The sequence below is a fragment of the Notolepis coatsorum genome (assembly GCF_963971535.1).
Source record: "Notolepis coatsorum genome assembly, chromosome: 19".
Lineage (NCBI taxonomy): Eukaryota > Metazoa > Chordata > Actinopteri > Aulopiformes > Paralepididae > Notolepis > Notolepis coatsorum.
The window spans coordinates 35529724-35544796 of NC_140183.1; the positions used below are offsets into that span (position 1 = coordinate 35529724).

The window sequence follows — 15073 nt, forward strand, 5'->3', positions numbered from 1 at the left end:
AGAGAGAGGCTTATATTTCAAATTTTCAAACGGATCATAATGAATAAATCAACATTTTGTGTCAGTTTGAACCCATGTATGTACTGGGTTCATTTATTGAAACCAAGTACTGTATGAAATAGTAAACAGTGCAATTACAGGTGGTCACTGGTCATTTCAACGTTTTCAAAGTGAACTCAAGTAACTTTCAGTATGCAGCTCAGTATATTAGTAACCCGGCTTGTATTAGGAGGTCGGCTTATAATTGCTTAGCTCAAGAGCGCACCCGGTAGGGATGGGAATTGATAGGATTTTATCGATACGATTCCATTATCGATTCTGCTTATCGATTCCCTTATCGATACCTGATCAATTTATAATTTAAATAAATAAATTGGAAATGCAACAGAACTAAGCTGGTTAGAATAACAACATGCAACTTGACATTTCTGATTGTCATTTATTCTTGAGCCCCCATGTCAGGGGCGACAGTGGCTCGGGAGGTAGAGCAGTCGTCTGGCAATCCGGAGGTTCCCGGTTCGATTCCCGCTCCTCCCGGGAAGCGTGTCGATATGTCCTTGAGCAAGACACTTAACCCCTAACTGCTCCCGATGAGCAGGTTGGCACCTTGCATGGTTGCCTCCGCCGTCGTTGTGTGAATGTGTGAGTGATTGGGTAAAATGTAAGGAACAAATTGTAAAGCGCTTTGGATAAAAGCGCTATATAAAAAAGCAGCCATTTACCATGTCAGAAAAATACAAAAACTGTAAAAAATAAAACATTAACTATAGCCTACACTTAAATAAAATAATGTATTTGAGATTCTCTTAAAATGTATTTATTTTTTTATTCTTAAACTAATTTAATCTATTGAATAACAGGTCGTTATTCCTCTGACTTCTGTCACACACACACACAGAGCTCCCTCCCCGGGCCCCTGTCCTGTAAGGTATTTGCTTGTGTTGCTACACGGACACATTTGTATGTTGCACCACGGTACTTCCTGTCTTACAGAGTACAGACTAGTAAACAAACACTCCGTCTCTTATTATATGTGAACTAAAGAGTACAAGGTTTACACAACAGCCCCCACCCGCTGTTTTATTGTATTTGTACCTGCACTATCCGCTGTCAGCTGTTTATCTCTCTCTGAGAGCTTAACTAGCGTTAGCTCACGTTAGCTAGTGTTAGCTCCGCGGCTAATTTTAGCTCACCCTGAACTAAATCAATGACTAGGTTCTAAAGCATTCAAGTAGTTTTCACTGCACATAGAAGTAGCCAAACAGCGGGAGCATTTCGGGAGCATATTACCAAAACCCAGGCCCTTAATGAATCAAATAGAGTCTGCCATGGCTACATGCTAACGCTAACGTTATTGCGCAACTGTAGGACAAACCTGGCAGCGATAAGGGAATCGAAAGTCACAGGAGCCACACGGTTCCAGGCATCGGCCAATTAGGAACCGGTTCCCATCCCTAGCACCCGGCCATTAATAGAGACCCGGTTTGTAATTGAATACCGGTCACTATTAGAGGAATTACGGTATATGCAGGGTTTCCCCCCCAAAAACGGAATAATTTCAGGTAATTAACATTACTTATTACATGGCGTTTTCACATTCGCCGAAATGCTTGCTTGTGATTGGTCAATAGCGCGCATCAGAGGTCCAATATTACCCGATAACGGACCTCTGTGGAACAATAATGACCGCTGTGCGCAGCTGTTCGCAATCAAGCCCACTGACATCAGTGCAATCAGACACTGCCGGCTGCCGGGGAAGCTGCCGGCGATGACAGGGCGGAGCGACGAGCGGAGCCAGAACCAGTGTTGCGAGTCGATGTAAAATTAATTAGGTATATTGTTAGTAAGTTAGCCATGTAATAAGCGGGATAATGTATAGCATTAGCTATACTCGATCATTGTCGCAAAATAATTGACCTTCACTGACGTTTAAAACACCTCGCCGAGGCGGCTCGGTATTTTAAACTCCGTGTCGGTCAATTATTTTGTGACAATGACCTCGTACATACCAACATACATACATTATCCCTTACATATCTTGTTGTGGAATTACAATACATTATGCATACTTTTGACAATAAATAAAATCAGAATTTCTTCTTACTTGCTTGCCTGGGTAAATAAAGTTGAAATAAATGTATAAAAAAAAGATTATTTTTTTTTAAAACTGATACCGATCATTTCCGATATTACATTTTAATGCCAATATCGGTAGGCCGATAATATCGGACATCCCTACTTTCAACCCATGAACTCCTTCCTCTCACCTTTTTATATATATTTTATTTTATCTACTAAAACTATTGTATTATATTGTTTGTTTTGTAAAGTTTCTTTGAGCATTAGGAAAAGCGCTATATAAATCCAATTTATTATTATTATGAATGGTAGGCTTTTTTAAATGTTTCTCATCTGGGTAAGAGTGCTCTCGACCACTCTTAGAATTTGGTCTTGGCTGAGAGAAAAGCAACAATAAGAAAACATTGCTGAATCCCAGGTAAGAACAAAATAAGAGGAAATGCTAGTTAAGAACGAAATCTGTTCTTATATCGCTTCATGAATGAGGCCCATTGTCTCCTGCTTACGATTTTGTCTGAGAGCAGAGAAGGTATGCCTCAATGTCTTATTTCTTTTTGAATGAAGGTCTTTCAAGAACTCCAGACTGCGGACTATCTGCAAGGTGTTGGACCAGGAAAAGAAAGGAACCCAGGCCGATCTCATTGACAGGATCCTGACTTTCCTTATTGCACCTAAAAACAGTGGAAGGGTGAGCTAAGGGTCTCTTGTTCTGTGTAACAGTAGCCAACACAACAGTAATGGAGTGTGCCCACAGGATGGCGACAAAGTATCACACAATCAGCAATCTGAAGGCTACAAGTGTACTTTCTTACAACCTGGAGATGGCCATTAAAACCTTAACTGTAGTGGAACATCTGTGCAACTTTATGTGCACAATGCAGAGGTTTGTGCCATTGAAATGCTGACACTGATTAACTATAATTAAGTCAGGACTAGGGATGTCCGATATTATCGGCAGATATCGGCATTAAAATGTGATATTGGAAAATATCGGTATCTGTTTTTTTTTTAACATTTCTATACACTTTATTTACCCAGGCAAGCAAGTAAGAACAAATTCTGATTTTATTTATTGTCAAAAGCATGTATAATGTTGTATTAATTCCACAACAAGAGATATGTAATGTTAATTACCTGAAATTATTCCATTTTTGGGGGGGGGGGGGGGGGGGGGCTGCATATATCGGTTGATATCGGTATCGGAAATTAAGAGTTGGACAATATCAGTATCGGTAAAAAAGCCAATATCGAGCATCCCTAGTCGGGACCATTGGTTCTGTCACGTTTGGCTGCAACACTGCTTGCAGTTGGTCTCCTGTCAATCTTAGCAAAATGAGCAAGCATGAATAGGCTATTGTAGCTATTGTTACTCTGGCTAGGATTGCATATTGTCTACTCAACTCTTAAATGATAATATGGTAGCTCAATCTACTCACAAGCTCAATCTACTCTTGATAAACGCCTAGAATATAAATTAATTAAGACTGCTTAGACGTACAGTAGATCTTGTGCATAAGTTATTATTTAATAAAGTTACCCTCCTACACCCCCCCCCCCCCCCCCCCTCCCCCGCAGCCTCTGCTCTCAAAAAAGAAGAAGAAGTCCAAGAAGAAGCTCTCGGGCAGCGACTCAAAGGGAAAGACCAAAACCGAGCCTAAGAGTGCCAGTCCCAAGAAGTCAAAGGCAGAGAGCAAATCCAAAGCTATCGTCATGGACTCAAGTAGCGACGAGGACGATGAGGATGATGACAAAGTGGGAGATGCAGTAGAGCTGGAGGGCTCAGACACGGAGAACAAGTCATCGAAGAAAGACGACGAGACGGAGGATTCTGAAGACGAGGAGGAAGAAGAGGAGGAGGATGATGAGGTGAGTTTGTTTGAGTTGAGTGATGAGGTGAGGTTGTTTTGAGTGGGGTGAGGTTAGACATAGTAAGAGACGGTAAGAGATATTCTGGTCATTATGGAGTAATTCCCTCACGACTGTGAGAAACTTGAATATTATGATGGTTGCCAATATTACCCTGCCTGGATACTAAGGCATGTAGACCTCTAAATCTTGCAAGTTCTTTTTCCATTATAATCTGTACCAATATTCTGTTTACTAGTGTATAAACTATGGATCTTTGTGATTGGGATCAGAAGATTCATGGAAACACCTTATCTCCACAAAGACAGGGCAGGGCTGTGACTAGGGCTGAATGATTCATTGTTTTTTAATCGCGATTTGAAATGATGCAAATCGCAAAGCCTGCGATTTGGGACAAGTTATGCAGCGAGTCTGATTCAAGGTTTCTTCTTGCGTGCCAGTCATGCTTACCAATCAGAAGTGCTGTGCTCTCATTGCTCACCAATCAGAAGTAGCCAAAGGTACCGTAAATCCTCTAATAGTGGAGGGTACTCGAATAAATGACGGGCCTCTTATAATGGCCGAGGCTTTGATGCATGCAAACAAATAAAGGCCGGTCTCCAATATACCGGCTCAGTGGCCTCGTGGGTAGACTGTCCGCCCTGAGTTCGGGAGGCTGGGAGTTCAAGCCCCGGCCGAGTCATACCAAAGACTATTTAACACTTTCTCTGCCAGAGACGCCTAAACTCGTCATTCCCCGCCATGCTAATTCTGCCAATGACGCCGTAACACGTCATTGAGATCAATATTTCAAAAATCTGTGATCGCAATCATATTTCTCCCCCGGAGACTTGAGATCTACTGTTGATCCCCTCTCAACTCTCCAACGGTTCAATAGCGCTATCTGGTGGCCGATCGGCGGATCGCCCAAACCGGAAACGGGAAACGGAAGCTGGTGCTCATTCCAATTCGGTCCGATCACTCGCTAATAATCCCGGGACTCGAGCTACACACAATGGATAGCAATCCGTTACCAATAACTCGATAAACAACATGATTTGGACGTATATACTATTATACAACCTGGAGATGGATCGCATATTTCTACATCCCATAATAGGAATATTTTTGCTCCACACTCATCGCCCAATGGCCCGAGGAGACTGGGGTAAGATTCAGCGTTTTTTTTTTATGTGTTCGATATAAACTGCTCTAATGATCATATCACCCACACTAGATGAATCATCTAATGTTGGCCACGGAATTATAAACGACCCCCCCCCCCATCCGGTCAACATCAGATGATAAGTAGTAACTTCTAGAAGCACGTCCATTTGACATTTTTTATCTCGCGCAGATCGCTATCAAACTGTATTTGATCATCAATATAATGCATTTAGGGCTATAAATCACGTTCTGGAGAAAGCTGCAGAAAACGATAAAAACATATTTATACTTTAGACCGTATTTTAGTATGAATATGTGAATGAAAAGGTATAACGTTCCTACGTCCTGAACGATAGATAATTGACGTTGAATGGGCCATAGTAATGTCAATTTAGCAATACAATTTAAAAAGTTATAGCCCTGCAAAGAAGGGGAACTTCTCCATAGACAAATAGAGCTGGCAGAGAGGGGTATAATGTAGGGCTGGGCGATATAACGATAACGATAAATATCGCGATATAATTTAATAATCGATATCGAATATCGAAATAAAATAATTTTTTTTATATATATATATATATATTTTTTTTGTGACCTGCAACAGGCCAGTTTTAAAACCAGAGACAGTGGACAGACTTGACTTTCTTGCCTACAACTTAAAGTAATGGCTTTGCTTGTCCAAATGACAATACTGACTAAATTGAGATTTCTTTTTCTCTTGTCCATTTATTTTGTTTGCTTTCTAATTTAAAATACAGTTTGAAACCGTCTGTACACAGTAGGCTATGTGTGCTAGCAGAACTAGACTCCAGTCACGAGTCACGGTGCACATGTGCAGTGGTTTGTCCACCAAAAAATAGGCCAAAAGATAGAAAATAAACTAGCAGAGCCAGAACTGTTCAACTCCCCTGGAGCCACAGCCAGCAGAGAAGCCGGTTTACTTTAGCTTTTAAACCAGCTACAGCCTGAGAACTGGAGTGTGAGGGGATGTAACACTAAAGATGGCGGCAACGACAAAGAATTGCTGCAAAATAAACATACATCTGTTGTTTAAAAAAAAAAAAAAAAAAAAAAAAAAAATAATATCATTATCGTGATATGATTTTTTTCCATATCGCCCAGCCCTAGTATAATGATGTACATAAGCCTGGCGAAGAAAGTGTTAAAAATGGTACCCATAGCCTCCCTGCTTGACACTCAGCATCAAGGGTTGGTTTGGGGTTAAAGGGGAACTATCTTATAAATGGCCTTTTTGAGTGTTTAGCATTGTTTCCTAGCTATGTGGACTTATATTAATATGATCTATGTCTCAAAATTCTCATATTGGCGCATTCTTCCAATTCTCCTCTCACAATATTCACCCTCACTGAACTGAGTCATTTGAAAATGTGATGATTTGTGATGTCAGAAAGACACCGCTGCATGTTAATGTTGAGATACAAGATGAGCTGCACACAGTGGCTGGACCTGGAGCCCAGGCTCAAAACGGCTCGAGATCTTGAGGTAGAAAAATGCTGTTTTTGAGGACTTGATTAGAAATACAAAACAATGAATAAAAAAAATATATATATTACAGAGGTGTTCCATAGACTCACAGGAATTGTGTAAAAGTGCCCAAATAGTGAAAGAAATAGTAAAATAGTTCCCCTTTAAGTCCTTGCGACATACTAGTGTCATGTCCAAGGGGTGTACTTGTACATCAAGCTGCCTCACGCTACGGAAACAGGAGATAGGCTCCTGCCCCATGTGCCGTTACGGCTCGAGAACCATTGGTTCTCTTCTTCTCCAATATAAGGTCGCAATTTTTTTTTTAATTTTTTATTTTTTGTGCCGTGATATAGAATGAGATAAACTCTTGCCAATGCAAATCAAGTGCTGCCTCTCACTACACTGACTACCGTACATTAACGTTTCCCTCCGGTTGGTGTTAGCTTTAGCGCTAGCCGCTAGCTAACGTTGTCATAATATCTAGATCTGTGGTGTCAGCTGGATGACGTTGACTTCGTTTGCAAACGTTAACGTTCGCTATCTATATGGCGTTTGCAGGCGAGGCTGGCGTTGTCCAGTTGACACATTACAGATCATGATGCTATGATGGCGTTAGCTAAAGCTATTGCCTGCATGTCATCAACTCGATTCGACTGAGGAAGTCGAGAAGGTAGGTACAACACGCTAAATCGTCCCGCAACCTATAGACAGTTCCAACTTCACTGTGTGAATTACGTTAATCCCACAATTACTCAACTGCACTCAATATTTAAATACCAATGCTAGTCTAAATAAATGTAGACAGACAATGTACGTATTAAAAATAAATAATAATAATAATGCAATAATAGTCTGAAAATGAAGGGATTATGTCCATGAGTGTCATTTTTTGAAATTAAGGCCTGCCTCTTATATAAGCCTCTCTCTGGTGCTCTTTGCAGCTGAGGTAAATAGAAGACCTGTCCTATATTTGAGGATTTAGTAGGTAGCTACGTATACACTAGGGGTGGAACGGTTCACAAAATACACGGTTTGGTTTGTATCATGGTTTTGTGGTTACGGTTTTCGGTTCGGTTCGATATACCGGTACGTTGTTTATGTAGTAAAAAAAAATGTAACACTCCAAAAATGTAAACATGCTTCTCATTTATTAAAAAAAAAGAAAAGAAAAAAAAGGTTACAGCGGTTTGCCTTAAATAATGTTTGGCACACAAAGACCGAACTGACTGAAAAATATAGGCTACATTTGTCAAAGTATTAACTTAGTGCAAACAAACAAAATACCGTACTTTTCGGACTATAAGCCGCAGCTTTTTTCCCCATTTTTCGACCCTGCGGCTTATATAACGGTGCGGCTTATATGTGGACAAAACCCGAAAATCGAAATATTGCTTTTTTTACTGCATTGAAATGTTATTTATCTGTTCCCTTATTTGCTAAACTTAATACAACTTGTAAATGAGTTAATGTTATTTGTCCGACAGTATTGTGTCCCAATGGGAGTCATTCTCTGTAGAGGTGGGAACTTAAAGCTCAATATAAGAACGGCCATGCACCACCACTCACAGAATCGAGAAAGAGCAATCAATCTGTCAATCCTTTCCGTGGCCGGGTGAGGTTTCCCGTGTTGAGTCAAATTAAGCCGCAGGCTCCACTCCTTACATATGGTAATTAAACATTAAAACACATGCGGCTTATAGTCCAGTGCGGCTTATATATGTACACATCATTCAATTTAGCTGCTGCGGCTTATAGTCAGGTGCGGCTTATAGTGCGAAAAGTACGGTAATTAAACCTTTCTATTTTTGTGGCCACATTATAGACAAAGGCCATCAACATAAAGTATGCATATGCTCAACCAGCACTAGACTTTCCTTTCTTTAAAATAAACACAAAAAAACAATGTCAACTATGTTTAAATTCCCTGATTGTCAGTTCTTAACACATTGAGTGCCACGGACGTCATATCTCGTTTTATTAGCCCCCCCACTGAGTGCCGACAACGCTTATTATCGTTTTATTTTTTTATTAGCGATCTGAATTCATATTTCATCAACGAGTCTCCCGTTGGAACACCAGCCCCTACAGGAGCTCAGATTGGAAAAAAGCGCCCCCTATCGTCTATACCTGTGTAACTGCAGGTCAGTCGCTTAGACTGACCTGGGATCTGTAGATCTGTAGAGGTGGAGCCAACTGGCTCCTTGTGCTGGCGAGACGTCTGCTCAAGAGGGATCTGATCGCGGGACGGAAATCAGCCTGGAATTTACAGCAGCCAATAATCAATCAATAAGTGTGATCGATATTTGGAATGGCGATCAGGAATTGGAATAATCTTTTTGGAGAACATCTGATCTAAGGTAAGGAGTCTATGTTACCAGTCTTGGGGTAATCAGAGCTGTATTCGCTGAGATAACAGCGTGTCCCCTATGTGTGATGTGGCTGTTTGGCTGTGATCGCTGATGAGGAAATAAGAGAATCGATTTTTCAGCTTGTGTCTATAGCGTGCATAAGTACACATATACTATCGATAATCTAGCGTTTATTTGAAAACTATTCATAAATAGGCCGAAAAATTACAACGTTTTTGTGTATTCTAGAATATTCCAGTAAATGTCTTTTATCACGGAATCTTTATATTTTCCTTGAAAACGAGGGCTTTTCAAAATGCTATAAAACGAAAATGAACCGATAAAAAACAATCCGTTTTGACAATGTTTACTGCAAACGAGTCATTGATAAGCGACGGGCAGATTAGACACATAGCCATAATTTAAAACATAGATTAGGCGTTTTTAACGCTAACATTGAAGTGGGTCGCGGCATTCAAGGAGGTTCCGGGGCACCGAGCTCCGGCACGGAAAGTGTTAATGGAAAGGTTAGTTTTCCGCTTGAAATTAAAGTGCAGTATTTGAAATACAATGAAAGGAATGGCTGGATTTCTTATCAAAAGGAAAAGTGTGTTATTTTATTAAATTGAAGGCCATCAATATAAAATGCAGCATAAATCAAACTAACACACACACTGTGTAGGCCTACTGTTTCAAAACAACACTACTCTGTTCATTCTATTTAAAAAATACATACATTGTCTGTCTACATTTATTTAGACTAACATTATTTAAATATTGAGTGCAACACAGTAATTGTGAACACGGAACTGTCTATGGGTTTTGGGGTCCACACGGACAATTTAGCGTGTGGTACCTTCGTTCTGGACTCTACCTACAGTGGAAGTTGAGTGGAGTCGAATCGAGTTGATACCATGCAGTGGGAAAGCGGCAATAGTCCCGGTTGGAGTTAGTAAACACAATGTTAGCCTTCTTGGATGTTGAATAAACGTCATTGTCTTTCAACACCCCGCCTCAGACTCATTTTATCCTCTGCTAGCTACAGTAACGTTTCATTGATGTCTGATAATGATTTCACTGGCTGTATTGGAGCTGGCGGGCTACCAACCAGCGTTTCCGTTAGCCGGTAATTACCGGTATTTGTCCGGCAAAATCTCTTGAAGTCCGACATATTTAATTTCTCCGGTCTTAATGTCCGGTGAAAATAATTCCCTGAGTCTAAGCACAATTTGATTATTTGAATTGTATTAAAATAGGCTAAAATTAAATAGCCTATGCGATGAACGAAACGATCATTACATTTGTTTCCTCGTTGCTTCTAATAATGACAACGACGTTGTCAGCGAGAGCTTTAAAAACGTAGGTCTCGGTTCGCTTCATCGGACCAAACGCGAACCAAATATAGGAAGTGATTATTATTACCACTGCTCGCAGCACTCACTGCAAAACAAGCACACTGCATCTAATCTCTCTATCTATCTATCTATCTATCTATCTATCTATCTATCTATCTCTCTATCTATCTATCTATCTATCTATCTATCTATGTCTGTGCATCTTGGGAAGAAGGAAGAAAAAACGCGGCTTATTATTATTACCGAGGCGCGCGGCTTATTATATTATTAAAACGGCTACTTGTGGGCACTCATAAAAACACCGTGGTCTACAAGTTGTTTAGCGAGAGGATGGTGGTAATGTGCTTCAATAGAACAATGGATCAATGCCATGTCAAAACTCGGCTCCGCTGATCTGGGCTCCGCAGTACACACACAGACACACACACACGCGCGCGCGCACACACAGGATCGCAGCCACACACACATTTCCACTGTCCAATAGACAAGCGCCCTTTTCGACCGCGTGACATTGAGGTGGAGAGAGTAGTCACGCAAACCACAATAATGTTGCCGTCTCTCTGCTTTCTCAGTTCTTCGCTTGATATAATTAATACAAATGTCCAATATAACGGAATTCGTTAGCTCATAAAAATGTGATTATAACAGACTGCTGTTTAGTGTCGGACCGACTGCCACATACGCAGTCTATTTTATTTCAAGTCAGCAGCAGCACGGAGACGGAGTATCGAGGGACTTATTTTATTTGGAATATATTAATGACTGTATACGCAAAAGTAGCCTAGTTTTAAGTAATAATATTATAAATCTACATGCCTTGAGGATGACATTCTTTATATAGCCTGCCTATCAATTGTTTTAAAGCTTAATAAACTATGACCGGAATTAATCTCATTTGTCCGGTAGTTGAAATCTTGCAGGTCACGGAGACCGGCAACAATTTTTTCTAACGGAAACCCTGCTACCAACGTGCGTTGTACTTGTAGCGTCACAAACCGTGCTAACTTTATAGCAAGATGTAGGCCTATAATGTTAATGCCAAATGTTTTTAAAGTCGTAATGAAGATTGATTTATATTGCGCTTGCCATTTCCACGCACTTTCTACGAACTGACTAGCACCTGCTGCTGCAGCCGGTGCAGTTCTGACGTACAGTATCAAAGTTCCCAATAGCATATTTCCATCTACATAATTCACATATATTGCATTGATATGTTTATTTTTTTTAATTATGGATTTGGGCTTTAACATCTGTAATATATCAATTCCACCAACGTCCATACAACAGAAAATAATTATTCTGACAGGCGTTACAGCAGCCAAAAAGCTGATTGCAATGAGATGGAAATAACCAGAGAGACTCACATTAATTAACTGGTCCCTGACATTGCTAGATGTTATTTATTTGGAGATCTCGACTGCTCATGTGGTTGGAGTGGGACAGGCCAGCATTGAGCTGTGGGTCGTGGCGGCCGAGAAAGTTAAGACCACCATATAGCCGGCTGAGCGGGATCGGGGTGTTGGTCCTGGGGGTCCTGGGGTGGGAGTGGGAAAGGAAATGTCTTTTGTGATGTCTGTGGTCATATAATCTGTTTTTATTTTTAGGTTCTGTATTTATTATTTTTGTGATTCTACTGTCATTATTGTTATGGTTAGTGTTATTGTTCTGTGAAGTCATGTCTATTATTATTATTGTGTGGTGTCTTGTGGTGTTTTATATTTCATGAAAAAGGAAAAATATAAACATTCGATAAAAGAAAGAGGTTAACACCATACTTTCTCATCAGTCCCCCAAATCGAAGCCAGGCAAAGGGAAGGCTGCCTCCAAGAAAATACTACCAGTTAAAAGGCAGAGGGCACCAGCAAAGAAGGCAGGTCCCCCCAGAAAGAAGGTGAAGAAGGAGGTTTCAGACCCATCTGAATCTGATTCTGACAGCGAGAGTGAAGTTGAGGAGAAGGTAAGGTATTGGTACATCAGGTCTAAAGGAACCCTGCTCTATAGGTCATGTTGTTTGAGTGGTTTGTTCATTCAAATCCACTCGCACAAACACACCCAGAGCCACATCCATACTGTTGCCATTATACAGGTATTCATGTGAAATCTTTCAAGTCCAGGTAAAGCAAATTCAGAGATTTGTTTCTAAACATGTTAGAAAATAGTTGCTGAAAATGTGAAAAGACTAAACTATGTAGTACTGTTTTATTCGGCCGGCCTGAAAGCATAGTCCCTCCCCTAACACTACAAAAACTAGAGCACATTAGTATGGTTCTCCTGGAGTTGATGAGTAGCTCAAAAGTGACTGACAAGCTGTACTCCTAGATGATTGTAATGTAATATACTACCATATGCAGTATATATGTTGATTGTATTCTATTATATTTTTTTTAATAAAAAGGGATGAAGATACAGTAGATTCATTTCATCAAATAATAATTTCTTAATTTCATAAAAATTTCACAAGAAATGATTACATGAAATCATATTGCTACACTCCAATAAGTACCCCACCCATCACCCCTGCTCCCCAATTCCACGCCATCCTGAATACCGCCCAGGCTTACATAAATAACAAGAAAAAATAAGAAAATTGAGGATCGGTAGAACTATACCCAACAGCAGACCACCCAAACACCAACCACCACATGAGCAGCAGACAGCCGTGCACGTATTCCCAGTGCGCGAACGGCGATGGCGGAACAAGCCACAACGCATCAAAAAACCAAAAGCACATCAACTCCATGGCAGCCTCCCTTAACACTTTCAGGGATGTCCCGATTTTCAGAGGATCAGGATCGGGAATAAAAAAATATTCTAATCAGGAATAAATTTTTTTTCTTCTTATTTTATTCAACAAACATGACCATGTTCACGTCTTAATCTCATACTGAGGCCTTAGTTTTGGTTTTAAATTACATATCATTAATTTATTTATTGTCACACAGAGCAGAAGAATTTGCCAAAACAAACTCAATTCCTTTGATTTACACCGTCGCACGACAGTGACGTGTGCCGAAAATAGCAGACCTACAAGCTCACAACTCGTCGCTCCTGAAACACCGGCAGGTCCACCTGATAACTCGTAACACCTGAGCAGCTAGACAAAATGTCAGAAGTTTGGAAGCATTTTAAAATTGAAACCGAAGCCAGTTGCAATGTTTGCAAGGTGGACGTTCCGCGTGCGTTCAACGTTATGTGACTAGAGCGAGCAAACGCAGGGAACAAACTTAACTTTTTGACTTACCAGCCATTTGGCTGGTAGATTTGAAAAACTACCAGCCAGACAGATTTTTTACCAGCCAAAAATTATAAATAGCTTTTTAGTATATCGCCATGTGTTATTATTACTATATAATACTCTCATATGCTATTTTCAATTAATATCATAAACAACATAAGGAATATTAGCATCATTTTGAGTGGACTGAAGGAATGAGTCAGCGTTAATAGTTTTAAATGCAAATAATTTATTGAAACATAGAAGTGGGGTCGGGACACACACACACACACTGTTTCAACTCACCACCCCTGCATCATATTGTAGTCTAGTCTGTCTTCAAACTTCCACTCCTCTCGAAACGTTTTCATATTTTAATATCAACATTATCTGTCCATCCTCAGTAATCCTCAGTTTACTATAATATACTCCTGTCCTGAGTCCTGACTAGTGACTTCATCGTCTTTCCAAACGCAAACACGCACACACACAGGGAAGGGGAGAGTGCCCCCCCCCATTTCCCTTTCCCCAGTCCACACTGTCTGCTGTTCTCTATGGCTCTGCGCCTCTGCCTCTGATCAGGATTAGCTTGTTAGCTTACGCTAACGTTGTAGTGATTGTAATGGTACATAAACGTAAATTTCGGGCGATGTGGGCATAAAGGAATGGCGACGGTGCAAAGCATGTAGATGCATTTGACCCGTTGTGAGAGAAAAAAACCACCACAGACTTATTTCGGGTCGTGTAGGCGCACTGCTGTGTAGCGCTGCTCTGCTTTGTCACGTGAGACAAAGAAGTGGACCGACGAATCAGAGGCCACGCTCCAGGACGTGTTTACAGATACGGATTGGGATATGTTCAAAGGAAGCGCCAGTGACGTCAGCGAGCTCGCAGATACAGTGGTGAGCTACATTACAACAATAGCCGATGGTATTGTCCCCAGAAAAACGGTGCGGATTTTCCCAAACCAGAAACCGTGGGTGGATAGCACTATTAGAGCAGCTCTGAACTCTCGTACCACCGCCTACAACCTGGGTAGAGAGTCAGGAAACATGGAGGAGTATAAGGCTTCAGTCTATACTCTACGCAAGGCTGTTAAACTTGCTAAGAGGACATATGCTGACAAACTGGAGACACAAATGGCACAAAACGACACGAGGATTATGGCAGGGACTGAAGACAATAACTGACTATAAAGTCAGCGCCCCCTCAATGGGGAGCGACGACGCCTCCCTCGCGGACAAGCTCAACATCTTCTACGCTCGGTTTGGTGTAGACTGTGGCGCTGCTGGCTCTCCGGCTAGTGACGTCACTGGCGCGCCGGCTGTTGTGGAGGGGGGGGGGGCAACCGCGGGGGGGCGGGGACGCTCTCTCGTTGTCGGAACACAGTGTGAGAAGAGCATTTATGCAGGTGAACACCAGGAAGGCTGCTGGCCCAGATGGCATAACAGGACGCATACTCAATAGGGGTGGGAATCACCAGTTTCATCATGATACGATACGATATCGATTCTTTGGACAACGATACGATATTTGCCGATATCACAAAGTCTCTCACGATACAATACGATACGATT

At 41.1% G+C, this 15073-nt stretch overlaps 1 protein-coding gene across 2 annotated transcripts in view; it reads left to right on the plus strand.

Annotated features, from left to right (window-relative positions):
- The window catches only part of dek (DEK proto-oncogene), a 70159-nt gene that overhangs the window by 29065 nt on the left and 26021 nt on the right, over window positions 1-15073 (plus strand). For both annotated transcript variants that reach the window (XM_084335993.1, XM_084335994.1), the window contains exons 6-8: window positions 2644-2767; window positions 3655-3945; window positions 12069-12239. In XM_084335993.1, the coding sequence (XP_084192119.1) occupies window positions 2644-2767; window positions 3655-3945; window positions 12069-12239 (586 nt within the window). The remainder of the gene's footprint in view (window positions 1-2643; window positions 2768-3654; window positions 3946-12068; window positions 12240-15073) is intronic.